Source organism: Vicia villosa, unplaced genomic scaffold (assembly GCF_029867415.1).
Source record: "Vicia villosa cultivar HV-30 ecotype Madison, WI unplaced genomic scaffold, Vvil1.0 ctg.000359F_1_1, whole genome shotgun sequence".
In the NCBI taxonomy this organism is placed as follows: domain Eukaryota; kingdom Viridiplantae; phylum Streptophyta; class Magnoliopsida; order Fabales; family Fabaceae; genus Vicia; species Vicia villosa.
Genome location: NW_026705162.1, coordinates 1 through 25,268, shown reverse-complemented (window position 1 = coordinate 25,268; position 25,268 = coordinate 1). Strand labels below are relative to the sequence as shown.

The window sequence follows — 25,268 nt, the reverse complement described above, 5'->3', positions numbered from 1 at the left end:
AATATTTGACTGGCAGAAAACACACAAAATATTATCTGAGTAATTAAGCAATATTATGACAAATAGTACAACATTTAATACTGACAGTACAAATATTACATACTATATTGAACAGTACGAATAAACGGTACATTTAAGAAATAAGAAATACGGCAAATTTTAAGAATGACGATTGATAACCCATGCTACAAATAGTAACATGTAGATGATTGGGAGCATAAGCATCCCAGGTCCACAGTGTTCCGGGCTATGTAGGCAGAAGAAAGACATGATCACCGTAGCAATGGTGATGACCATAAGAAAGCACGTTTCCCACCGCTTCGCCATTTTGTCGGGGAAGAAGAAAGGATGGATTATGAAGTAGAAATTTGAGAGATGAATTAGAATTTGATGTGAGATTTTTATGAAAAAAATGAGAGGTATTTATAGAGTGGAAAGAAGGATAGAGACGTTGGGGAATGATGTGATTCCGTACAAAAGGAAAATTTGAGTGGAAGTAAGATTTGAAAGAAAGTGTATGATAGTGTTGGGAAAAAGAGAGATGTAGAGAATAAAGTTAGGATTTGATTTTTTGAAAAAGAGATTTGAAAAGATTTTTGAAAATAATGGAATATAGTACAAAAATTAGTGGGAAACAAAAGATAATAATAATCTACTTGTTACCAGTACAGTCTGAGTTTCCTGATTCTGCGCCTGCAAAAAGATTTTAACTCTGTACCAATTGTGTCAGTACTATTTATCTGTAAATAAATAAATAGCATGTGTGAAGTAATAAACAGTATTTGGCGTTTGCGTAAGAATAAATTCAACTGCAAGCCAAATTAATGTATAAGAAAAATTCTAAAAACTAAGTATTTCATATGTCAGGATATTTGTTGAAATAAAAATCCATGATTATATGAGACTCTTAATTTTCAGATTGGAGTTTTCTTGAAAAAAGATGCGGGCAAATTTTGGGGTATAACACGCGTCTCTCATCTCTAGACAGATAACCATCAAAATAAGTCTGTTCTCTAGACTTCAAACCCGTCTCCTAGTTTGGGACGAGTCAATAGCTCCCACGGAACTACCAAACATTGCCTCTTTCTCACCTGATAAATATATGCATGTGAAAATATTGACCACCTTATGCAATTAAGATAATCCCTCAATCTTAATTATACAAGCATATATCTAACTAATTCATCACATATGAATTCACGACACATTTACACAAACATACACAATTTCATGTTATCAAATACACATGAAAACATCTCCACAACACTCACCAATAACAAGTAGCAAACATGGATCAACAATGTTATTTTCAAGTAATCAAATTTCACAACATACATACATGGAAATTCAAGTATCATGCTATTTAAAAGAATTTATTCAAAACCAAACCAAAAGATTCCAGAAAATTCACCATAATTCATGATAAATCATAAACATACATGACCTAACTCAATTTCAAAAAATACAAAATTTTGAAAACCATACCTCACTAAGCGAGCTCTAGTTTGCTAAGCGGACTCGCGGAAAAAATCAGAAAATTCTGCTTCGGACAATATTCTGTCCAATACAAATTTCTCACTAAAAACCATCCAAAACAGCAATTTAATCTTAGAAATGTTGTATTCTAACATATAGAATCATTTAGCATCATAAAAACAAGATTTCATGATATTGATTTCATCACCTCATTTCAAAACCCTAACATTTCAAAACTATGAAAATGATGAACAAATCCTAGCTTCATGCCACTACTCATACATTAATCATTATACAACCCAAAATAATCAAGAAAACCCACTCTTACCTTAGGTTTTGAACTTCTAAGGTTGCCTCTTGTTCCTTTCTCTTCTTTTCCCTTTCTCCTCTTATCTTCTTTTATTGTCTTCTCTCACTATCTTTCGCTTTTCTTTCTCTTTTTGTGAAAATCTCACTAACACAATATTATTTAAATGGGCTTACTCATTAAAACCTCAATATTTCTCATTCTAACCATCATTAGCCCAAATCATTATTTTCTTATTTTCATATTTACTAACCCAACACATATATCAAAAATGTATCACAAACACATATTTAATCAATTATCATACCATACAATAATTAATAAAACAAATAATTAATAAAATAATAAATACTAAAAACAGGATGTTACACATAAAATGACAAATTTATTTTAAATAATTTCACTTTTATAGGGAGTTTGCAACTTCCCATTGGATTGATGAGCAATCTTGAAGCAACAATAGACAGGTCAAAATTATGAGAAGCAATAAGAGCATAACTGGTGTAAGTTTTTCCAAAAACAGACATATTACACAATTTTCCAAAGTCGTCCACGAAGAGAGAAATTTTGGTCTTGCAAACTTCTGATACGAGAGTCATATATTTGAATTTTAGATTTGCATACACGATTTTGATAAGCCTTGGATAAGTAGGTTTTGGTTTCTTAAAGAAGAAATATTTAACAAGGCTTGATAAATATTATCGTACGAGCTGAGATCTTTGAAAAACTTTGCATCAAGATATGCAGTTGTTAACACCTTGTGGTTGAAAAAGTACTTGTAGTGATTTTCTTCTTGAGCTTTGAAAGAGAAATACCTTGAAGATTAGACACTTGATTACAAATTTCCAGTAAGAGGGTTTCTTGTTGAGACCATGGAGATGATGACACTGGTGACAAGAGGTAGGAGCTCACACATAAACAAGAGAAGAAAGAAATTCTAGGAAGGAAATTAAATAGAGGATAATGTAACTTATATAGAATTTTCTAAAGTGTTTTAAATCTAACTTGGATGAGAAATATCAATGTTTATCAGAGGTATCTTCTCCAAAAATATGTGATTTGAATTTTTTTCCTGAAATTAATCCTTTTAATCGATTAAAAACCACACTTAATCGATTAAATCTTCATGGAGATTGATATCTTCCTTGATTATGCTTATGAATCGATTTGTTGAAGATTTGTTGAATATATGATCTCTTAATCGATTGATCTCATCTTAGTTTTTTGAAGAATTGAAGGAGTTTTAGATTTAATCGAATAGCCTTCTTGGTTTAATCAATTAAATGGTTGGTTTTTTAGCTCCCTTAGTCCATTTGGGACTTGAGATATTTTGGGCTCTTAATTGATTTCTACACCTCCATTTGGTTTTAAGATGTCTTGAGTCATGCCCTTTATACCATTTTAAATCATGCATTTTAGAAAAATAAAAAGGTTTAATATGACCAAGCTTATTACAATAATTGCATTTAAACATAAATCAATTGGTATTCTTTTTAGCATGGAAAATACTTATGAAAACTTTCTTAAGTTAAAAACTTAATCCAATTTTACTATAGAAAGCTCTTTGATTGGATAAAATTAAATCTAAATTCTCTTTGTCCTTAGTAAATTTATATAAGGTTTTATGCAAACTATTAACTCCATTTTTCAAAGAATCACAAGTTCCACATGTGTTAGATTTTAAAGATTATCTTCTAAACTTATTTTATTCAATTCCAAGCCTCTTTATTTTACTTTCAAGAAACTCAATATGATCATTAAAATCTAAGATTTTTCTTCCTAAATTATCATTTTTCTTGTTTCTTAACACTTAATTTAAACATTTGCGTGTAGGATATAGTTGTTACGCCCATCACCATCCTCTTGGTAAGAAACTTTAAAGCATAAATGTTCCTCTTCACTTGATTACTTTGTTGATCATTTGGAAGAAACTTCATGAAAATATTCAATTGAATTTTTGAAGAAAGCTTTGGATGAACCTTTTCACGATTTTTTAAGTATATTTGCACGAATATTTACACGAATATTTAGTTGATGAATTGGAGGTTTATCCAATTGATTCTTAATATGTTGTTCCAGCTATAAAATTCTCGTATATTGGAATGAACTCTTGATAGGATAATGTGAAACCATGTTTTGCATGTTAAGGAATTAAGGAAACTATTAACAACATGACCTCAATGGTGAATATGCTTTTGATGATGAAAACTAATAAGAGTTATTAATAATGCAAACAGTTCGATTAAAAAGTGGTTAAAGATGCAAACAGGCTAAGCCAGGGTTTGATGATCACTACAAAGATCTTCTGATGATGGCACTCAACAAGAATAAATCTCAAGCTTCGTTTTCAAGAAGAATTCAAGCAAGTGTCTGTATGACTGAATTATTTGACAAATCTTGAAGCTTCATAGTATGAAACAGAGGAAGTGTGAAATCTTGTCAAGCCACGACTGAGTGATCCTAGTATTGTAAAGACACAAGGGGTTTTCTTAAATTTATACGGATAATCACACACACACACACACACACAAAATAAGTTTTAAAATCTATTTTTCATTTAAAAAAATATTTCTAAAAGTGTTTTGAAGTCGTGCCAGTTGAATTGGGAGCTGTTAGAAAATATTTGGATAATTTTTTGTATTCCCCAATCGATTGACACTTATACCCAATCAATTAGGATATTGAAAAAAACTCCTTAAACATTTGTGACAACATCTTAGAGAATGTAACGACTATATATCTATTCTTTCCTTTTAATACCTTAACAAATTTTGTTTTTAGGCCAACTAATCAATTGTAGCATGATGTCAATCGATTGACTCATTAAATTTGGCCCCAAAAGTTTTCCTTTTTTGTGTCACCCTCAAACCTATAAATAGAGGTCCCTTCCCCCGTATTTCCCCATCCAGAATCGTGAGCTTTCATATCTCACTCCTCACTCTCTCTAAAAATATTTTCTTACTTTCTCTCACTTAAAATTAGTCGTAGTGCTTTTGAGAAAGGTTTTTTGTTTGGAGAGAAATCATATATTTTAAAGGGTATAACTGGAAATTCATCAAGGATAATTATCTTGGTTGAATAACTCATCCATCTGGGGTTTTTTTTCTGTTTCAAAGCTAAACCGGTTTAAAATCTTTAATTTTTGGGATTAAGGTTTTAAGTCTTAGGTTCGTAAGCGCAACCTGATTTAAAAGCTTCCTTTGGTTTGAGATTAGTCCGGATTAAGATCTCAAGTTGGTTTGTGGTTATCCTATGTAAAACTTGGGTTCAATTTGTAAGCTTAACCCAATCAAAAGAAAGCTTTCATTCGAGATAAGCCTGGATGGAATAAAATCTCAATGGTTCATGGTCAGCTTAGTCAAAACCTCGGTTCGATCCGTGAGTTCACCCCGGTACAAAAGCTCAACTTGGTTCGAGATAAGCCTGTGGAAATTTTTTATTTTGCTTGAGGACTAACTGCTTCAATTTGTTGTGTAGAAAGAAGACTAACCTATTCAATCCTCTATTTGGAAGGAAGAGTAATCACTTCTCTCCAGTATTCATTATTTAATTGGAAGTTAGCCTGAAACTTCATTTTCCTTGTATAAGGGGGTTCGAGAGTTCAACCTAATAAAAGCTCTTACGATTTACTGGATACTTTCAAAATCAAATATTTGGGACATGAATAATTCTTCTTGACTGAACCTGTGTGATTTCTGGTGTTTTCCCTTTTCCCTTAACTTCTACCTTCTGCTATTTAAATTTTCACTACTTACCTAAAATGTTTTTAAACTCTGATAACGTTAAAGAAAATTTTCAAATCAAAGTTTTCCTGAAATACACAATTCACCCCCTCTTGAGTGTGGAGTCGGATCTCCAACATATGGCATCAGAGCCTACTTCCTATTTAAGGACTAATCGTCTCAAGAGAAAGATGACTTCCAACACACTCTTAAACAAGAGATCTTTCATAAACATACATCCACCATTTAATGGTGTTAGGTTTGACATATGAAAAACTAGATTTAGAATCTTTATTCAAAGTATTAATTGTGAAATGTGGGAAACTTTAATCAACAATATGTTTATCCCTACTTACCAAGTAAATGGAGAAATAATAGATAAGCCTGATTTTCTCTGGACTGTAGAGGAAAAGAAAAAATTTAAAATTGATTTCAAAATAAATAATTTTCTAGTAAAGACGCTAAATGATAATAAACTTCAAATGTATGTGATTTCTTTTCTTCTTCCTTAAGAAATTGACTTAAATCTCTAAGGTTTGAGATGATTATATTTTTATTTGACCTTTCCTAAAATTCATTAAAAAAATTGCTATCTCTGGAGTCAAGTACTAAATTAAGTTTCTAATACCAATTCTTGAATCTAAAATATCTCTTAGAAACACACTTTTTTAAATTAGCTTCAATATTCGAGAACCATCGTTCACCTATACTTGGTGTGTCACTTTCTTGGACACGTGTGTTTATTCTTACTAGACTCTGATATCAATTGTTGACTAAGTGACTAAAAACAAAAGAGAGGGATAAATTTTGATGGTTAAAAATCTAAACGCAATTACAAAAAATTTAATTGATAAAAACAATTAATTTTATTAATCAAATAGAGATTAAGCAGCAAAGTAAATAAGACTAGTTGAGATATGGATAAAAAATACAACGTAAAAAAGATAAAGCGATGGAAAATAAAGAGATAAGGGAAGGATTCAATAAAAAAAATACCACAACAGCAAAATTATTAGGTATATCGGGCTACAATATGTTATTTATATAAAACATAAATAGTGAGAAACATAATCATTCAATACATAATGTACTAAAAAACCAATTCGTCAAAATCGCAATCAAGGAAGTCAATTACAAGTATGTATACCGATATCAAGGGTATGTTCGACTGAAAATAGTTCGACATAATAACTTCCATATTCATATTTGTCAGTTGGACCATGCTTCAACCTCTTACATAATACTTAGTTTATGAACTCACCTCGCCATACTGATTAAACATCTATTTTTATTTCCAATTTAATTGATTTTCCTAATTAACTAAACTATCATCAAAATAGAAATATGATCTCATTTTTGTTTCATATTTACTGTTACTCGTTAATATAAACATCTAAAACCAAAAACAAGAGGGAAAGCAAGATCAAAGAAAAGTCATCATTGAATAGATCAAGACAAAAATGAAACTGTCATTTCTTACATGTCGCCCATGTGACAAAAACAACACAAAAACCTCATGACAATCAATCGACCACACAATGCGTGTCACAAACATAGTGTAACTCACGACCCATGTTAGTGTGTAACTCTCTTAAATTATTATCAATCTACACACAACTAGATTAAACTCCTTTTCATATTTAATTACAATAATTATTCCAGTACTTACGTGTCCTCCTCATATCTTTTTTCCACATAGTAGCATACATTATTAGAATTTGTGAACAAAACTAAAACTAAAGACTAATTCATCCTTTGACATTCCCACCAAAGTTCACAATTATTTTCAACTTTTTTTTGATAGATTATTTTCAACTTTTTTGTTTTGATAAATCTTTAAATAAATTTGACACGTTAATTCTTTTAAGATAAACTCTTTAATTAATGAGATTTTCAATTTTTTTTTGACAATATTATTTTGTTCTATAAAAGAGGATTCAATCTATTAAGTATAGTTTAGTTTTATAATTATTATTTTTAAATATTATATACATGATATAAAATCATATATTATACTGTGATAAACAAATATCATATACTTAATAAGAAATTATATATATATATATATATATATATATATATATATATATATATATATATATATATATATATATATAAGAAAAAAATAAAATTTACTTAAAAAATATTAGTTTTTTAAATGATAAAATGTTAACATTTATACTCTAAAATGATACAAATATTTGTTTTTATAAAAAAAATGAGACAATTATGATTAATAAACACACAAATTTCTTATGAAAACACAAAATTATTATTCTTTTTAAATTATTTTTTTAACTATTACTATATTATATTTATTTACTATTTATAACAATATTGTGTGACCTGTATATGACAACTTAATTATTTCTTTTATTTTTCTACTAAAATATACATTTATGATGGATTGAGACTACTTAATTTGTATATCTTTTATATACATTTCTTAATCATCACTATATTTATTTACTATTTATATCGATATTGCGCAAACCGTGCAAGCCCACGAGTATGTGACTATTTAATTATTTTAATTATTTTTCTACTAAAATATACATTTTTGACGGGCCGAAATCACTTAATTTGTATATATTTTATATACATTTTTTAACCATCATTATATTATATTTATTTATTATTTATAACGACATTGTGTGACCCGTGCAAACGACAGATAATTGACTACTTAATTATTACATTTATTTTTTCTACTAAAATATACTTTTTCGACAAATCGAGACTACTTAATTTATATATCTTTTATATACATTTTTTAATCATAACCATATACTCCATCGATAACAGTTTATAAGCAAAAACATGCATTTTTCTTATAACATTTTATAAGCAAAAAACATCAATTTTACTTCATTTAAGCATCTTTTTCTTAAAAATACATCTTTTGCAAGATTTTTTTTTTGACAGAAACAAACTTAACGACTTTCATTCCTTAAACAATGATCAATACAAAGAGGTATCATATTAAAAAAACTACGCCTAGACCAAGAATTGTCCGCCTTAGCTAAAGTATGGGCAACCGAATTCGCTTGGCGCTTAATGAACTTTACCTCAAAGTTCAGAAAAAGAAGCAACAAATTCTGAATATTTTTAACAATAAGGCTAAATTCAGAGTTACCTACATGCTTAGCGTGAATAGCCTTAGTTACAATTTGACAATCACTTTCAAAGGTAACATGGGAGAAATGCAAAGAGATGGCATTTTGAATTGCTTCCTTCAAAGCGGTGGCTTCGGCTTCAATGACAGAGAGAGCACCCACATCCCAAGCCACTCCACCTGTGATAAAGCTCCCTACCTGATCCCTAAAGCACCAACCTCTATTAGAAGTACCACAAGTCGTATTGAAAGCGGCGTCAACATTGCACTTTACTTTGTTAACCATAGGCGAAACCCACACCTCTGAACTACTAGTATCAACGGGAGAAATCCGATTATCTCTGGCTAAAAACCAATCGTACCAACTGTGATAGGCTTGTAAACCAATCCGCATAGGATCATCACGAGTATCTTGCCACACCACATTATTTCTACTTCTCCAAAGCGTCTCAAGACAAACCGCAAATCTACCCGCATCCCTACGGTCCTCACGACTACAAACATCAAAAATTAGTGACTTAGCATCGTGGAAAATATGTAAACGGGGTTCTATAATAGATGACAAACCTGCTGCCCGCCAACTTTGACTAGTAGAAGAACAACCGAAGAACACATGCCAATCATCTTCATCTTCTAACTCACACCAAGGACAGACCGGGCATTGAACATGAAATTGTTGGAGTTTTGAGCGGGTCGGGAGGCAATCCCTACAAATCCGCCATAACAAGTGCTTAGCTCTAGGCGGCGCTAGAATACTCCAAAGATGATTCCAATTACCTTCAGTATCATAGGGCCGAATATTGTTTTGCATCCTTCGCCATAGTCTATATCCCGACTTCACACTATAATCACCACTTTGTTCCTCTTGCCAAATCAACCTATCTACCGCCACCTCCTCCACTAATGGAATTCTAAGAATAGAGTCCGCATCCTTCCTACCAAAAGCTTGTAGCACCTTACCCACATCCCATTGTTTTGCAAGATAAAATTAAATATAAATTATATTTAAACCTTTTTCATAAGTTTTTACATCTTTTTCATAAAACATATTTCAAAACACACACAAAAATTTAAACCTTTTTAATAAATATAAAATTTTGATTTTTTATTTATAAATTATTATGTAATAATAATATTTATTTAATTAATATTTAAGTGAATGTTCATTTTAGTCTCTCACAAAAACTGCAGAGGTCAAATTAGTCCATGAGAAAAAAAGAGTCTCTATTAAATCTCTTACAAAATTTATCCGAGTCATGTTAGTCTCTATACTAATATTTTTTTCTAACTAGTTTTTTCTTACTTTTGAACCATGACTGGACTGCCAATGAAGACTCATTTTAGTCTCTCACAAAAAAGAGAATCCAAATTAGTACCTAAGAAAAAAAATTCTATTTAATCTCTTACAAAATTTAACTGAGCCATGTTAGTCTCTCTTATAATATTTTTTTTCAAACGATATTTTCCTATTTTTAAATCGTGACTCGCCTTTACAAGATAGATCTTTTTTCAGAAATTGAGTACGAGTCATATGTTAAGTTCATTTGCACATGGTCTTCGGTGTTTGAGTTTCCACCGGAAGCTATGTTACCTAGTTGTGAGACATCAGAATCTTATCATTTAGAATTTGAGTCATCAGATTATGATCTTTCATAATCTGAGTCTCAAGCTTCTCTTCATATGTTCCAATCAGAGTTAGAGCCCGATAAATTATTTGACTAATGATCTTGCACACTTGAACATATGTTAGTATACCTAATATTTAATTAAATACTTTGTTATTATCAAAACCTAAAGAATATGGTATAAACCAATTTTCTTCCAGCATATCATATGTATTATTTTCGCCATAAGTATTATTTACAAAAGTTTCATTAACAATTGAAACAATAACAACACCTAATACACAAGAATACATAATAAGAAAAATCGTAGTCACTCACCCATAAGTCTGATAATAAACCCAACAAAAAAAGGAACATTGTGGGTATCGTGATGATTTATCTACAATCCCTTCACAAATAATTACAAATCAATATTCATAAAATAGGAGTCCCGTCACAATTTAAAAATAGGAAAAAATTGTTTGAAAAAAATATTAAAAGAGTGACTAATATTGCTCAGTTAAATTTTGTAAGGGATTAAATAAAGATTTTTTTCTCAGGGACTAATTTGAATTCTCCATTTTTTGTGAGAGACTTAAATGAGTATTCACAAGTAGTCCAGTCACGGTTCAAAAAAAAAAAAAACAGAGTTGAAAAAATATTAATAGAATGACTAACATGATTCGGTTAAATTTTATAAAAAATTTACTAAAATTTTTTTAAAGAATTTATCTAACCTCTACAATTTTTATAAGAGACTAAAATAGACTTCCCTCTTAATATTTTTTTAGCGACCAATGCGCCCACAAGATATAAGAAACCAAACATAAACCAAGACCAAAAAAAAATCATCATTGAATAAATTTTTTTTTTTTTTTTTTTTTTTTTTTTTTTGATAGAAAACAATCTCATTCATTAGATGAAAAAGAGAGAGTACAAACATAAAGAAATAAAATGTGTTAGGGCATTTCCCATCAACACATTGACAACATCACTAATAATTAAGACTAACAAGCTATGGACATTACAAAGCTTTGAGAGAATAGAAACCAAAAGGAAGGTACCAAACCAAAACTTTAATCCAATCAACCAAGCAAAGTTCTTCCACAAGAGACATGTGAGTTTTGGAACTCCAATCTTTAAATCTATCCAATTACGGATCATATCTTTAGCTTTGACACTAGCTTTATCACGCTCAAATCGATTATTCGGGTTCACAATATTGATTAATCTCACCACTTGTGAATGAAACAATTGTTGACTGAAAAGAGGAGTTTGATTTACCACATCCCTAGTAAGATTCTTACTCCAAAACACATTTCCTCCGTCCAAGCTTCTTTGAGGCATTTCATCAAATACCTTGAGCACAAACTTAAAACAACCTAAATCTAATAATAACACACCCAACAAAACAAACCAATCAAGAAAAAATAGAACACACAACAAAACAAGTACAATAAAATAAACTATTACATGAAAACACACACATAAAATCCGGGCTTCCTTATCTTCCGGCGGTGGCGGCTCCGGTGGGGGTCGTTTTCCATGTCGATACCGCTCTAGGCCATTGGTTGGTGGAGGTGATTTTAGAGTTGCAAACAGTTGATGGTTGATGGTGAAGAGGAGGAGGAGCTTGATGGAGGTTGGAGGAAGAAGCATGTATGGATCTAACATGAGTGAGAGTTTCAAAGGAATGAAAAGAGAGGAGGGAAAACTTACAATGGGAGAGAAACCTCTATTGAAGAGGAGATGACCACCATAATGGTGGTGAATAACTTCCATGAAAGAGGAGAAACCCCTACAAGAGGGGAGGTGACACCCATCAAAAGAGGGGAACATAGAAAACCCTAAGTTTAGAGAGAAGGGAGAGCTTCTCTCTCTAACTTTTATGGACTTTATAAATATATCATCATTGAATAAATTAAGACAAAAATAGACTGCCATTTCTTACAAGTCGCCCATGTGACAAAAACAACACAAAAACACCTTATGACAGTACATCCACCACACAATATGTGTCACAAACTGTAACTCATGACTCAAGTTACTGTGTAACTCTCTCCAATTATTATCAACCTATATTCAACTAGATTAAACTCCATTTCATATTAAATTACAATAATTATTCCACTACGTTTCTTCTTCCTATCTTTTTCCACATTACATAGTAGCATAGCATACATTATTAGAATTTGAGACCAAAACCAAAGACCTAAGACCAATTCATCCTTTGACATTCCCACCAAAGTTCCATTATATATATATATCTCTTCTTCATCTTCCAACAATCTTCCCCTAACATTAAGATGAAGAGTCGTGCATCTACCAAAATCTCTGCTAAATGGATTCCAATTTTCTCTGTCTTTTCCTTCCTTATTGGCATGCTTATCACAAACAGGTTTTTTTACTTTCTTAGCTCTTACCCATTATTTCTTTTTTTGTCTATCTTGTGTTTCATTGAGGTGTGAATGATTTTGGTTTGAAATTTGAATCATGGGGTGTCAGATTTCCATTTCAAAATTTGAACTTTTTATGATCTGGTTTTGAAGTTTTTGTTTTGGGTTTTTGGTGGCAGGATGTGGGAGCAACCTGAATCAAATGGTTTGATACTTTCTAAGCATCAGCGTGATCAACAAGAACTTCAATTGATCTCAGAGGATTGTTCTAACAAAAAGGTATGGTTGATGAAATATTCTCAGATTTCTGATTTTTGCTTTTGGTAAAGTAAATAAACCCTACCAATTTTGGAATAACAGAAGCAGGAAAAGCCTAAGGATGAAATGAATGAATTGTATAAAACCCATGAAGCTATTCAGTGAGTGCTACCTTGAATTGAATTGAATCTCTTTATTCTGTTGCAAACTGCAATTGAAGATTTTTTTTTTTGTTGGAATAATTTGGTGTTTTAATTTCTTGGATGTTAGGGCTCTAGACAAACAAGTTTCTATGTTGCAAATGGAATTAGCAGCAGCTAGGAGTTCTCGCGAAAAGAACTCAACTGGCTCGGCCACCGGTTCCGTGGAAGGTGCTTCCAAGAAGAAGAAGGCATTTGTAGTGATAGGTATAAACACGGCTTTCAGTAGCAGGAAGCGACGTGATTCGGTTAGAGAAACTTGGATGCCTCAAGGTAAAATTGTCTTGCCTAAAATTTTCTCTGTGAAGTTAGTTCTATTTGAATTTTGCATCCCTATTTTTTAGGTATCTTGAGTTTATTATGATGGATTAATTTCTGAAAAGTCGTATTTTTGTTCCCTCCATATTGATATAGGCGAACAACTTCTTCAATTGGAACGAGAGAAAGGAATCGTCATCAGATTCATGATTGGCCACAGGTATTGCCATTGTTGTCTCGGTGCATTATTCAGATTACCCCATGATCTAGTCATTTATATGGATTCTACATGATGATACTAACATTTATGATGTTGCCATTGTTGTCTCAGTGCAACTTCCAACAGCATTCTAGATAGAGCTATTGATTCAGAAGAAGCTCAACACAAAGACTTCCTTCGCCTGGTAAGGCCGACTGTTATTCTTACGGTTTTTGTGTGAGAAAAATATGGAAGATTTGGCAGGAATTAATATTTGGTTTACGCTATCGTACAGCAACACGTAGAAGGGTATCATGAGCTGTCTGCAAAGACAAAAACTTTCTTTTCTACTGCTGTTGCATTATGGGATGCTGATTTCTATGTCAAAGTGGATGATGATGTTCATGTCAATTTAGGTATATATCTGCTGTCTTAGGATTCTCGAGACTTCTTTCCCGTGTTTCCTCGCCGTTACATCCTTTAAATCTTTACCACTTTTCTCCGTCCTATTTCCACAAAAACTAACTTTGCTCTTCTTTGTTGCTCTTTAGGTGTCCTAGCAGCAACCCTTGCTCGTCATCGTACAAAACCAAGGGTCTACATTGGATGCATGAAATCTGGACCTGTTCTATCTCGAAAGTATGTACACTGAATTCCGAATTATACGGCTCCTCCTCCACGCACCTTATTCTGGCTTAATGTTAAACCATTTTTCTGGCGTTGTTTCTATATATAGGGATGTCAAGTACCACGAACCTGAGTTTTGGAAGTTTGGAGAAGAGGGAAACAAATACTTCCGACATGCAACCGGGCAGATATATGCAATCTCTAAGGATTTGGCCACTTACATTTCCATTAACCAGTATGTATACGCTTTCTCATATAGTACTTATTTTATGATTTGATTCAATGTTACCGAATGTGAAATCTCAGTTTGTGGATCAGAACGTGATAATTAAACCAGCAAGAGTCTTTATGTATCTGACATATAGAAAAATATTCTTGTTATTATTGCAGGCCGATTTTACACAAATTTGCTAATGAAGACGTCTCACTTGGTTCATGGTTCATCGGTCTTGAAGTCGAGCATATTGATGACCGCAGTATGTGCTGTGGAACCCCTCCAGGTATATATATTCACGAAATACGTACGCATGAAACATTCCATAAAAAAAATGAAAGATGATTAGAACTTAATGATATTAACGTTATGCAGACTGTGAGTGGAAGGCGCAAGCAGGTAACATATGCGTTGCATCGTTTGATTGGAGCTGCAGTGGGATCTGCAAATCAGTGGAGAAGATTAAATACGTGCACTCGAAATGCGGTGAAGGGGACGGAGCTGTTTGGAGTGCTTTATTTTAGATATAATATCCAAAGGAGGATGGTTTTTTTTCCTGGTCAAAAGACGAACCGATTGTTTAAATTGCAGCTGGAACATTTCGGATTTTAGAATGAAAATCATCTGCAAAAGAGATATAAACATGAAACATTTTTGTGGAAAGCTTAGAAGCAAGGTTGGTTGATCAAGATAAAAGACACATGAATATGAAGGATTTGAGTATGATGTAGAGGTGGTACTATAGAGTATATTTATGTAGGACTGTTTCTAAGTTTAAATTAATTTGTTTGTTCTTTTTGTTATACACTTTGTGTTGTGTGAGACTGGCTTTTTGTTACTTGTAATGAAATGCAGCAATGTTTTGATAAATTCAATTTCAATTCAATCATTTAGATATGTCAAAATCAATTTTATGTTTTTAAAATGACTTTTGATTCTCTCAATCGAACAACCAAACTCACACAAAGACTCAACTTTATCAAACAAAAAATAAGAGAATTTCTTTAGCCACCTCCTAACCTTCTTGCCCACCCCTAGTGAATTTACCACACTACCCCTTGTTTCGGAAGTTCATTTCCGAAACGGTATTTTTTTTTGCAAAAAAGGTGTTTTCGGAAATGAACTTCCGAAAAAGTGTTTTTTTTAATATAAAATATTGATTTCGGAGATGCATCTCCGAAATAAAGTTAAATTTTCAGAAAATGTGGTGTTTCGAAAGTTCATCTCCGAGCGCACCCCCCATGATGGAATTCGGAAATGCACTTCCGAAGTTATGTCTGGACAGAAGCAAAATGAAAAATAACAACGATTCGCTTTATTTAATTGGGTGAAGATTACAACGATAATATTACTGAAAATCAAAGTTACATGTTGTTGAAAACGGGTAGGTGGGGATGAGTCAACATTTTGATAACGTCGTCCGCCGATCTTTGAAGTTTGGCGTCCAACTCGATCGGGCCTTTCGAAGAAAATCGGTCGAACGTTGTCCACATAACCGCTAAGTCTTCGTCGTTCTTGATCTCAAAAGGTGTGAACTTAATGTCTCCCTCGTCGTTAAGCGATGGAGAGCGGTACTCGAGCTTGACAACCTTTCGATTCTCGGGATAGCGCAAAAGCGTGTTGAGCGACGATATCAATTCCGCAAACGGCGTGTCGGGCGAGAAGCGAAATTGGAACGGCATCGGGTAGCCGGTTTCAAAGTAGACGAATGCTAGGTGAGGGTAGGTTTGTGTCATTTGTGTTTTGTGGTGTGAAGAGGATGAAGAAGAGTGTGTGGTATTTATAGACTTAGTGGAGCATTGATGGCCCAACAAACCTTATCCTGCCTCAGGGGACATTTCGGAAATGAACTTCCAAAAATAGGCTCCAGACATTGTTTACGGTGATTTCCGGTAAACAACCGCTAGTCTTCCAAACTATAATAAATATGATTTGGTTACTCGCAGGATCGACTAGATTGATCCTAGGACACATAGTCAAGAAGATTGTCATCAACGTTCATTCGAACCATATTCATTATTTGTCTTCTTCAATAAGCGTTGTTCGATTAAAGAACAAATAGTCTTGACAATCACTTTGTTATATATAAATGTGACTTCAGCGAAAAGATAAGTAACATAACATAGAAAATTAAAAGGACTATTGAAACGTAAAGAATCTTAAACTGCAGAAATGTAAAAGACTTTGAAAGTAAATAACATGAAAGTAATTCGAAAGTAAATGACATTAAAGTAAAGATACAGAAATGTAAATGGCAAGAAGTAAACGAAATGCAGTAATTCTGGAAAATATTTAAAAGCAAAGGGTAATACACATGTATTAAAATGGTGGTGTCATACGTACATTTTCTCAGCGAACTCTTTCTCTTAACGCTTGATACTTGAGTAAATATGTGAGTGATTTGTACAAAATGAACACACAGAATCCTAACACTAAGACTCCTATTTATACTAGTTTCGACCTTAACGGTCCTATACTAATCTGCTGCCACGTTTCTCATAAGGACTTCTAGCGATGCCATCTGTTACTTGGACAGTTACGAAATCGTCTTCGAATTTCAAATCTTCCCGCCTGAGTCTGTCTTCGACGCGTGGCAGTGTATTAAACAAACACTACGAAAAAACACGTTAAGTAGTAATACTTGAATATATTTACAAATTTGTCTAAGTCCCCGAAGACACATACTTTTCACTAGCTTTCAGTATTCATTATCTTCATAGCGAACTTAGAAATCTTTACTCTCGAAGCATGACCATCAGTAGCCATTCTTTTATTTTTAAGGGATGGCCATCAGTAACCATCTTTCCTTCGATTTTCTACTTCTTCGAAGGATAAATAATATAAAACGAAATCTTCAGCTAACAAATTGCCCCCAATAAATGCCTGTTTCGAGAGTCAACAGAAATAGGCGTTTCTTGTCATTATAAGATTTCGTTCTTTATTGATCTTTGAGAGTTCCAAGACTGCTGACTAACGTCATAATCATAGATGACCCTGTTTCCGAAACGTCTTGTCATTTTCAAAGATGTCTTCTCATAACTTACATTCCCACGTTTTAACCTTACTTCTTGATCATTACTCCTACATACTAGGAGTGAAGCTAACTTTATTCGACCGCCGTTGGATTAAATCACCAGCCGCCACGTGTTCTTTGGATTTTACCCAAAAGATTTAAAAAGGGTTTCCGTTAAACCTTTAAATACTTGGTCTTGCACTTCTACACAACCTTTCATTCCTATTTCTTCATCTTCTTCAAAAATCAAACATCTTCAATTTCTTCAAAATCTCGTTCTCTTAATCAGAAATTTCTCTATGGCTTCATCTTCAAATGTTCTTCAACCTGCTCTGAAGCTCCAATCAACAACACGGTCTGGGGAACAAGAGTACGTTCAAAACCCTAACACCGAAGAAATACGCGCTATTTACGCTTCCCAGGTAATCATTCCCTTTGAACTTTCTAGAAAATCTCTCGCTTTTATGGGTCCATTACAAGGTGAAAATATCCCATCTCTGAATAAATTCTTCCCTGCTTATTACAAGACCAGACCATTAGTTAGCAAAATTAGGATAGATGAAGATGGCTGTTCTCCCTCAGGAAAATCTGCTAACATGGAAGAAACTCCAACTGTAACTCCTTTAGCTTCAGCGAAAATTAGGGTAAACTATATGACCAACTCTGTAAAAGTGTTTAGGTCAATTCCTTTGGCCAAGGATCCTAATTTGTACTATGCCTGGTTAGAAAAAGTAGAGAAACAGAAAGAATCCTTCTGGAAATCGTTAGGAATATACGATTTGATTCAACTGTCAAAGACAGGTTTAGAATACAACCAACCCATGTTAGTAGCAGCGGTTCATTTTTGGGATGCTTCTCACAACACTTTCCATCTCCCCTGTGGAATGGTTACCCCTACTCTTTTTGATGTGGCTGCGATTACAGGACTTTGACCAACTGGCGAAACCTTCGATCCTAATGAAATGGATGATGATACTATTGGTTTTAATGACTCACAAGTCACTTATACTGCATTCATCCAGAATCATCATATTACCACCGAAACGTCAGTATCTGATGAAGAACATATTGCTTTTCTAGCGCTATGGCTTTCACGATGTGCCTTCTGCTCAAGATCTATTCAAGTTGCAAAGAGATACCTTTGCATGGCTAATCAGTTGCATGCTGGAAAAAAGCTCAACCTCAGCCAACTGCTTTTAGGGTCTCTTTATGAAAACCTCAGCGAAGCTGCAACCCTTACCAAAAATTTCAAATCCGGTAGTTTACTTTATGCTGGCCCTTTCTGGCTATTACAACTGTGGCTTAATGCTACATTCGAAACTCATCTTCCCTTTCGAGGAAACGTCAATGAGGAGGACAGCAAAATCAAGAATCGAACTATAGAAGGGACCATGTTAGCTTACCTAACTCCAAAAGAAGAAATTGGAAAGCTTCGTGAACACTTCTTGGCGTATTCAATGATGTTTGCCCGGCGTAACCAGTTCGATCCTTCTATGGCCCCCTTTGTACACAGAACAATAGGTCCTGAATGGTTTACTCGAAAATTTCCATCAACATCTCAGGATCAACAAACTGAGTCTATGGAAATTTGGGAAGCCTTTCTGACTCCAAGGTTACTTTCCCATCGCCTTCGACCATCAAAAGGTCAATGTATTCTCGTGTGCTACCAACCAAATTTGGTCTCGAGACAGTTTGGGTTGGTTCAAATAAAACCCAAGTGTTTATATGAGAAGAGAAACCATATGTGTTTCCATACCTTGTACTTAACTGAAGAAGAATGTAAAACAAAAATCAACAAATACGTTGGCAACACCAAACTTCCTCCTGTCTCTTTCGAACCTGCTTTTTATTCTACACCAGACTTTCATCAATGGTGGACGGATTATTATAGCTCCCAAATCTTTGATGCTGATAGCCTTGCTCAAGAACTAACTGCAGCTTTTACTGATGTGCAGGAGAATTTTCAAAAAGGTACTTCAACTCATATTAAAGAAATCCAAGCTTTTCAAAAATTCTTTGAAACTATCTACAGGCCTGATGATCTTAGTCGGACCGTTCGTGAGGCTGCAGTCATTTTGCGCGAAAAGTTTTCCGCCAAACTGGATAAGTTGAAGTTGCCCTCGTATGTTCGACCAGAACTACGTTATGAAGTGGCTTTCAAACTTAATCCTCCAAAATTCCCTCCACTACCAAGTGCTGATTTTGGTGTGGCTCTAAGTCCTCCTTTCCCAGACTGGTTCGTGTGTGGGAATGCTCTCAAAATTCTTCAAGAGAGTACCAAAAAACACGCTGAACGAGTGGTTCCGACTAAGCATACCTTGGATACTTTCAAAGGACATCTTCATATAGATCTTAAACATGTTCGTGTCCTGACCCCAATACCTGAAGGTTTGGATTAAGACAATCTTCTCGACTGACTTTTCTTTTCTTTGCTGATATACTGATTTCAGTTTCAACTACAGCTGTTGCACGAAGGAGGAAGATCAAGGAAGCTTCTGCCCAAAAAGATTCTGGGACATCTAAGAGCAACAAACCAAGTGAAAGTGATTCCATCGTTACTGACAAGAAGCCCATGGTACGTACTCATCTCATATTCTTAATTTTGTACAATCTGTGAGTAGTATCCTTCTTACTTATCGTCTATTTGCCAGAGCTCGAAACCCCCAATAGGTTCGAAGCGAAAAGCTTCCTCGACAGCTGCCTCAGATGGCGAAGATAAATCTCCTCCCCAAACTAGACAAGGACACAAGAAGAGACAAAAAGCTGTTACCCCTTCAAGAAAAGGGAAAAGGACAAGTCCCTCTAAAACTGTTTCTCCTGGTGATAAGGCGTCCTCTGAAGAGTCTCCTCTGAAAACTGCTAGTAATGCTTTTGTTGTGGAAAGTCATAATTCAAGTCCAGACAATATCCCAACCAAGGTATTTGAGTTCCACCCCACATATTATCTTATGATCTTAACCAAATAATTAAACTGTCATTTACCTTGTTATTGCAGGAAGACGCTGGCACTGCCACTTCAGGTTTCAAGGACCATGGCTTTACCATTAATGTTGACAAACTTTACGGTAATTGTCAAACTTTAACTTTCGTCAACTAAACCTCTCAAAGGTTTATCTTTATGACTAACTTTGCTCTATTTAACATAGGTACATCTCAAAATCAAACCCATGTTCTCTCGCCAGTCTTTGAAGATGTTAGGCCAATTGCTACCATATTGCCTAATGAACCAGTCGAAGAAAGTCATTCCACTGACGAATCCCCACCTACTCATCAAGACAAAAATTTGGAAGAAGATCACCCATTCTCAGGCAGTGACAATGTGAACCCCCAAACACATGACAGTGAAGATACTGCATCGGAGCAAGATGCTATGGAGGAAATTTCTCAACCAGAAAAACAAGATCCTCAAGGGACTTCGAATCTTGATACGAAAACCATTCCTGAGACAACTTCGACGCTTGCCCCCGTGAAGCCTACTCCTTTGGAGCTGGAACAACTTAAGCAAACTGATCCTCTTAGTTTCTTAAAGGCCATCATGGATGCGAATACTTCTTCGTCTTCGGAACTTAATGTTTCTCCAGCTGCAACTGTAAAATCTAGTGACAAAGAAGATATTCCTAGCCTCCTCCGACAAATAAAAGAGAGATTCTTTGGGGTCAATCTTGTAGACGTCCTCAACCGGGAACCTATTAAGAGTCACAACTTAAATCAACTTCTAAAGAAGGTAGATTTGCTCCAAGTTTCCACAGAAGTTTCAGAGGTAATTGTTCTGTTAGGCTCTCTACTCGAGCAACTCCAGGCCAACATTCTTCGAAAGCAAAATGTCGAAAAAGAGCTATCTGAGACAAAGGCCTCTCATGACTCTTCATGGAACTCTGCTGTGGATGCAACGAAACAAGGTGAGGCCCTCAAGCTTAAACATTCAGAAAATCAGAAGGCCTTTGATGATTATGAGAAGAACATCAACTCCTGGAAACAAGAGATAAAGGCGCTCGAGGACAAGATAAAAGAAGCTGAACGTTGTCAGGCAGCCATACAAAAATCTAACCAACAAGATTTGCTCGAAGTGGTGCAGTCGGGAATTAGACATTTCGAGACTGCACAGAAATTAGTGCCAAAAATCGAAGGATTGAAGAAACAACGGGCACTAATCGAGCTTCGTATGTCTTCGTGGGAAACTCAATACTTGAAGATCAAAACGGATCTCCCTGAGGATTTTAACTAGATGTTTTCAATCCTGTTACTTGTTGCATCTTTATTTTGTAATCGAAACTACTGTAGACTCATAATATTTGTATGCTTGACTCCCATTTATATCTATAATGTTTGCCAGCATTACTTTTAGCGAATCTAAACATTTCTGCCAAAATATATCTTTAGATTCTCTACAGTGCTTTTCATTTAATGCAACGTGTAGAATCCTGAACATCTTTCGCAGCATCCTTGCCTCTAGACTTGACGTTTCCCTTTCTCTAGCCATAACCATTATTAAACAGTGACGTCACTTTCTCCAAAACGTCGGTTTAAGACGTGCGTGCATCCGTTTCATGATTACTTTTCAACTTCCAAGGACGGGAAACGGCGGAAGCCATAACTTCTTTCTTTGGAAAACCAACCGCAGTCCAATCACTCATTAACAATTAAAAACCAACCTTCAGTATTCCCAGTCTATATAAAGGGTCAAATATTGTCTTCACTTCTTCATTCATGCGTTTTCTCTCCAAACCAAACACAGAAAAAAGAAAACACACAACTTCTTTCTCAGAACACCTCTCTTATCTTGCAATGGCTGAACCTCTCTTCTTTAACGACATCAAAGCCCTCATCAGAGGCGAGTTCAGACTCTCTGAGGATGAACTTGTTCGTCATTTTATCAACATCGAAACCCTCTTTGTCAACCAAGAACTGGACTTCTATTTTGAAGAAGTCTTGGAGGGTGCTATTTATCCCAACATGGTGGCAGAATTCTGGATGAATGCGTCTCTACGCATAGATCCTGAAGGTAGGACCACCATTGATTCTGAAATTCGACACGCTCGTCTCAGCATCACTCCCACCACCATTGCTAACCTAATAAGATGCAATAACTCTGGTGAAACTTTTGATGACAACAGTTTCAGCATGACTACTCATCTCATGTTAAGAACTCTTATGGACAATGATCGTTTCAGTGCCAAAGTCATCAGGATCTGGCACCAGATGCTCGTGGGGAACTTCCAACCTCGGCGGATCGATGAAAATAACATCATGGTTGAAGACTTGGAGTTCATCCTCTGTGGTCTTCGAGGGAGGAAAATTAACATTCCTTTAATGATCTTTAAAGGACTTGTTAAAGCTGTCTCTGCCGGTGTTGACCGTCGAGGGAGTGTGACTTGTCTTCCCTACGGGAGACTCCTCAGTTACATTTTCTTGAAGAAAGGTGTAGTGAGGCGGATGTGTGGCTCTGGAACCACAGATATGTTCGAAGCTGAACCTTCGCCTGTGCTGTCCTTGGAAGGCTTGGACCAAAGAATCAACTAGCTAGTTTTTTCTTTAGGGTTTTTTCTTTATTTATATGCCCTTTTTCTCTTTTTTCTTTTTTGTAATCTTGGATCATGTTCCTTGGATCGCTTGTAATGCATGTACTTTCATGCCTTTAAATGAAAAAAACACTTTTGGTGTCTCCTTAGACTCTTTTCCTTCCATTAAAATTTATTCTGATCGCATAGCCATTTTGATCAACGTAGCGTATATGTTTTGACATATGCCTGACCATTTTGGCTTTTCGTAGTACCCTGAGTATCTACGTTTTTGCAATCCTTACTTCGTGCATACTTGGTTTATATTTCTTCAAATATTTCCCATTTACTCTTAAGATCCTACGATCTTCTGCTAATTCTTCAATTTCGTAAGCATTGTTCGAGAATACTTTCAAGATTCGAAAGGGTCCTTCCCAATGTGGGGACCATTTACCAAGTGCCTGATTCTTTCGATCTATAGGTAAAATAACTTTCCAAACTAAGTCATTATTAACAAAAGTTTTACCTTTCACCTTTTTATTATATGCTCTGGACACTCTTTCCTTTCGCCTTTTTATCATTTCCAGTGCCCGAAGTCTATCTTCGTCCAAATCTACTAACTCATTCATCATTAACTCCCAGTACACGTTGGGAGGAATGTCTTCTTGTCTTTGTATTCTTACCGATTGCAAACATATCTCAATTGGGAGTACTGCATCATGTCCAAACGTCAACTGGAAAGGAGTTGTATTTGTGGCTTCTTTTGGAGATGTCCGACAAGCCCAGAGCGCTTGATCTAAAGTCTTATGCCAATTCTTAGGTTTCTTTCCCACATCCCCTGAAAGGCCATGGTTTTACTGTCGTACTTAATTCGTTTGCTGGAGCGTGTTGGATACCTGCATGTTCTTGGCACTCTTGGCACCCTTTTGCAAACTCTATGCAATCCTTTAACATCGAAGGCCAATACATCCCATAACGAAACAAGAGCCATTTCATTTTGTGCCCTGCTTGATGTGCACCACATGCCCCACTATGTACGTTCGACAGAGCCAAATATGCTTCTGCTTCACCCAAGCATTTCAACAATACCCCTTCAGGAGTTTTCTTGAACAATTCATTTCCCATCAAAAAATATGACAATGCTCTATACTTGATTCTCCTGTCTGTATCCGTTGAAGGGTTTTTTAGGTAGCTAATAATTGGATTCCTCCAATCTGTGTCTGCCAACGAGTCTATATTTAGTACTTCGAATTGTTCTTTGTTGGCATAACCCAATTGTGAGTTCTCTAGATCACTTGGCAAAAGTTTAGTAAACATTGCTCTTCCTCTTACTTCAATCAATTCCTCCAACTTTTCTTTTGATACTTTATATCCTGAAGCTAATTGTGCCAAGTCGTTTGCTTCCTGGTTATTCACCCTTGATACGTGTTTTAATTCCACATATTCGAATTTCTTGAGTAGCCTATTTGCGATGACAAAATACATGATCAAATTCTCTTTGATACACTTGTACTCCTTTGTCAATTGCTTGATGACCAATTCGGAGTCTCCTTTAATTTCGACTCTGGTTGCCCCCAATTCTAACAAAGCCTCAAGTCCAGCAATTAATGCTTCGTATTCAGCTTCATTGTTGGAGCATAATGGACCTTCGATTTTAAACTTGAGCTTTGTTGGAATTCCATCAGGAGAAATTATCAATATTCCAACCCCAGTACCCTCTCTATGCGTTGAACCATCGAAGTATAACTTCCAAGGTTTTAAGTCCACATAATGCTGATGATTCTCAACCACCGCATGGTCGACAATGAAGTCTGACACAATCTGACCTTTCATTGCCTTGAGAGGCTGAAATATTAATGAATATTCAGTAAGGGCCAAAGCCCATTTGCCAATTCGACTATGTAGTATTGGCTTAGATAACATATGTTTAATAACATCACAATGAGATGAAACGTAAACATCAACTGGCTTTATATAATACTTAAGTTTGATACAGGAGAAATACAAACAAAGGCAGAGTTTTTCTATATCAGTATATCTAGTCTCTGCATCATTGAGTACTCTACTTAAGTAATAAATGGCTCTCTCGATGCCATTCTCATCCTCCTGGGCAAGCATGCTGCCTATTGTTTTATCTGATGCTGAAATGTATAGGCGCATGTGCTTCTTCCCATTTGGGGGAGACAGAATTGGTGGACAAGTCAAGTATTGCTTTATCTGATCGAAAGCTTCTTGATGTTCAGCACACCATTCGAATTTCCCTTGCTTAAGCCGAAGCAGAGGTGAGAAAGCTTGCGTGCGTCCACTCAAGTTAGAGATAAATCTCCTTAAGAAATTTATCTTGCCCAATAATGATTGTAATTCTTTCTTCGTGGATGGGG

At 34.9% G+C, this 25,268-nt stretch overlaps 1 protein-coding gene across 1 annotated transcript; it reads left to right on the top strand.

Moving 5' to 3' along the window:
* The first annotated feature begins 12,353 nt into the window (after positions 1–12,353).
* LOC131627335 (beta-1,3-galactosyltransferase 7-like) lies at positions 12,354–15,246 on the top strand. The gene is made up of 11 exons (XM_058898181.1): positions 12,354–12,622; positions 12,800–12,899; positions 12,981–13,039; positions 13,149–13,351; positions 13,493–13,556; positions 13,668–13,740; positions 13,831–13,951; positions 14,087–14,174; positions 14,272–14,397; positions 14,553–14,662; positions 14,752–15,246. Exons 1-11 carry the CDS (start codon positions 12,531–12,533, stop codon positions 14,898–14,900), a joined length of 1,185 nt encoding a protein of 394 aa, XP_058754164.1. The 5' UTR covers positions 12,354–12,530; the 3' UTR covers positions 14,901–15,246.
* Positions 15,247–25,268: the final 10,022 nt, after the last annotated feature.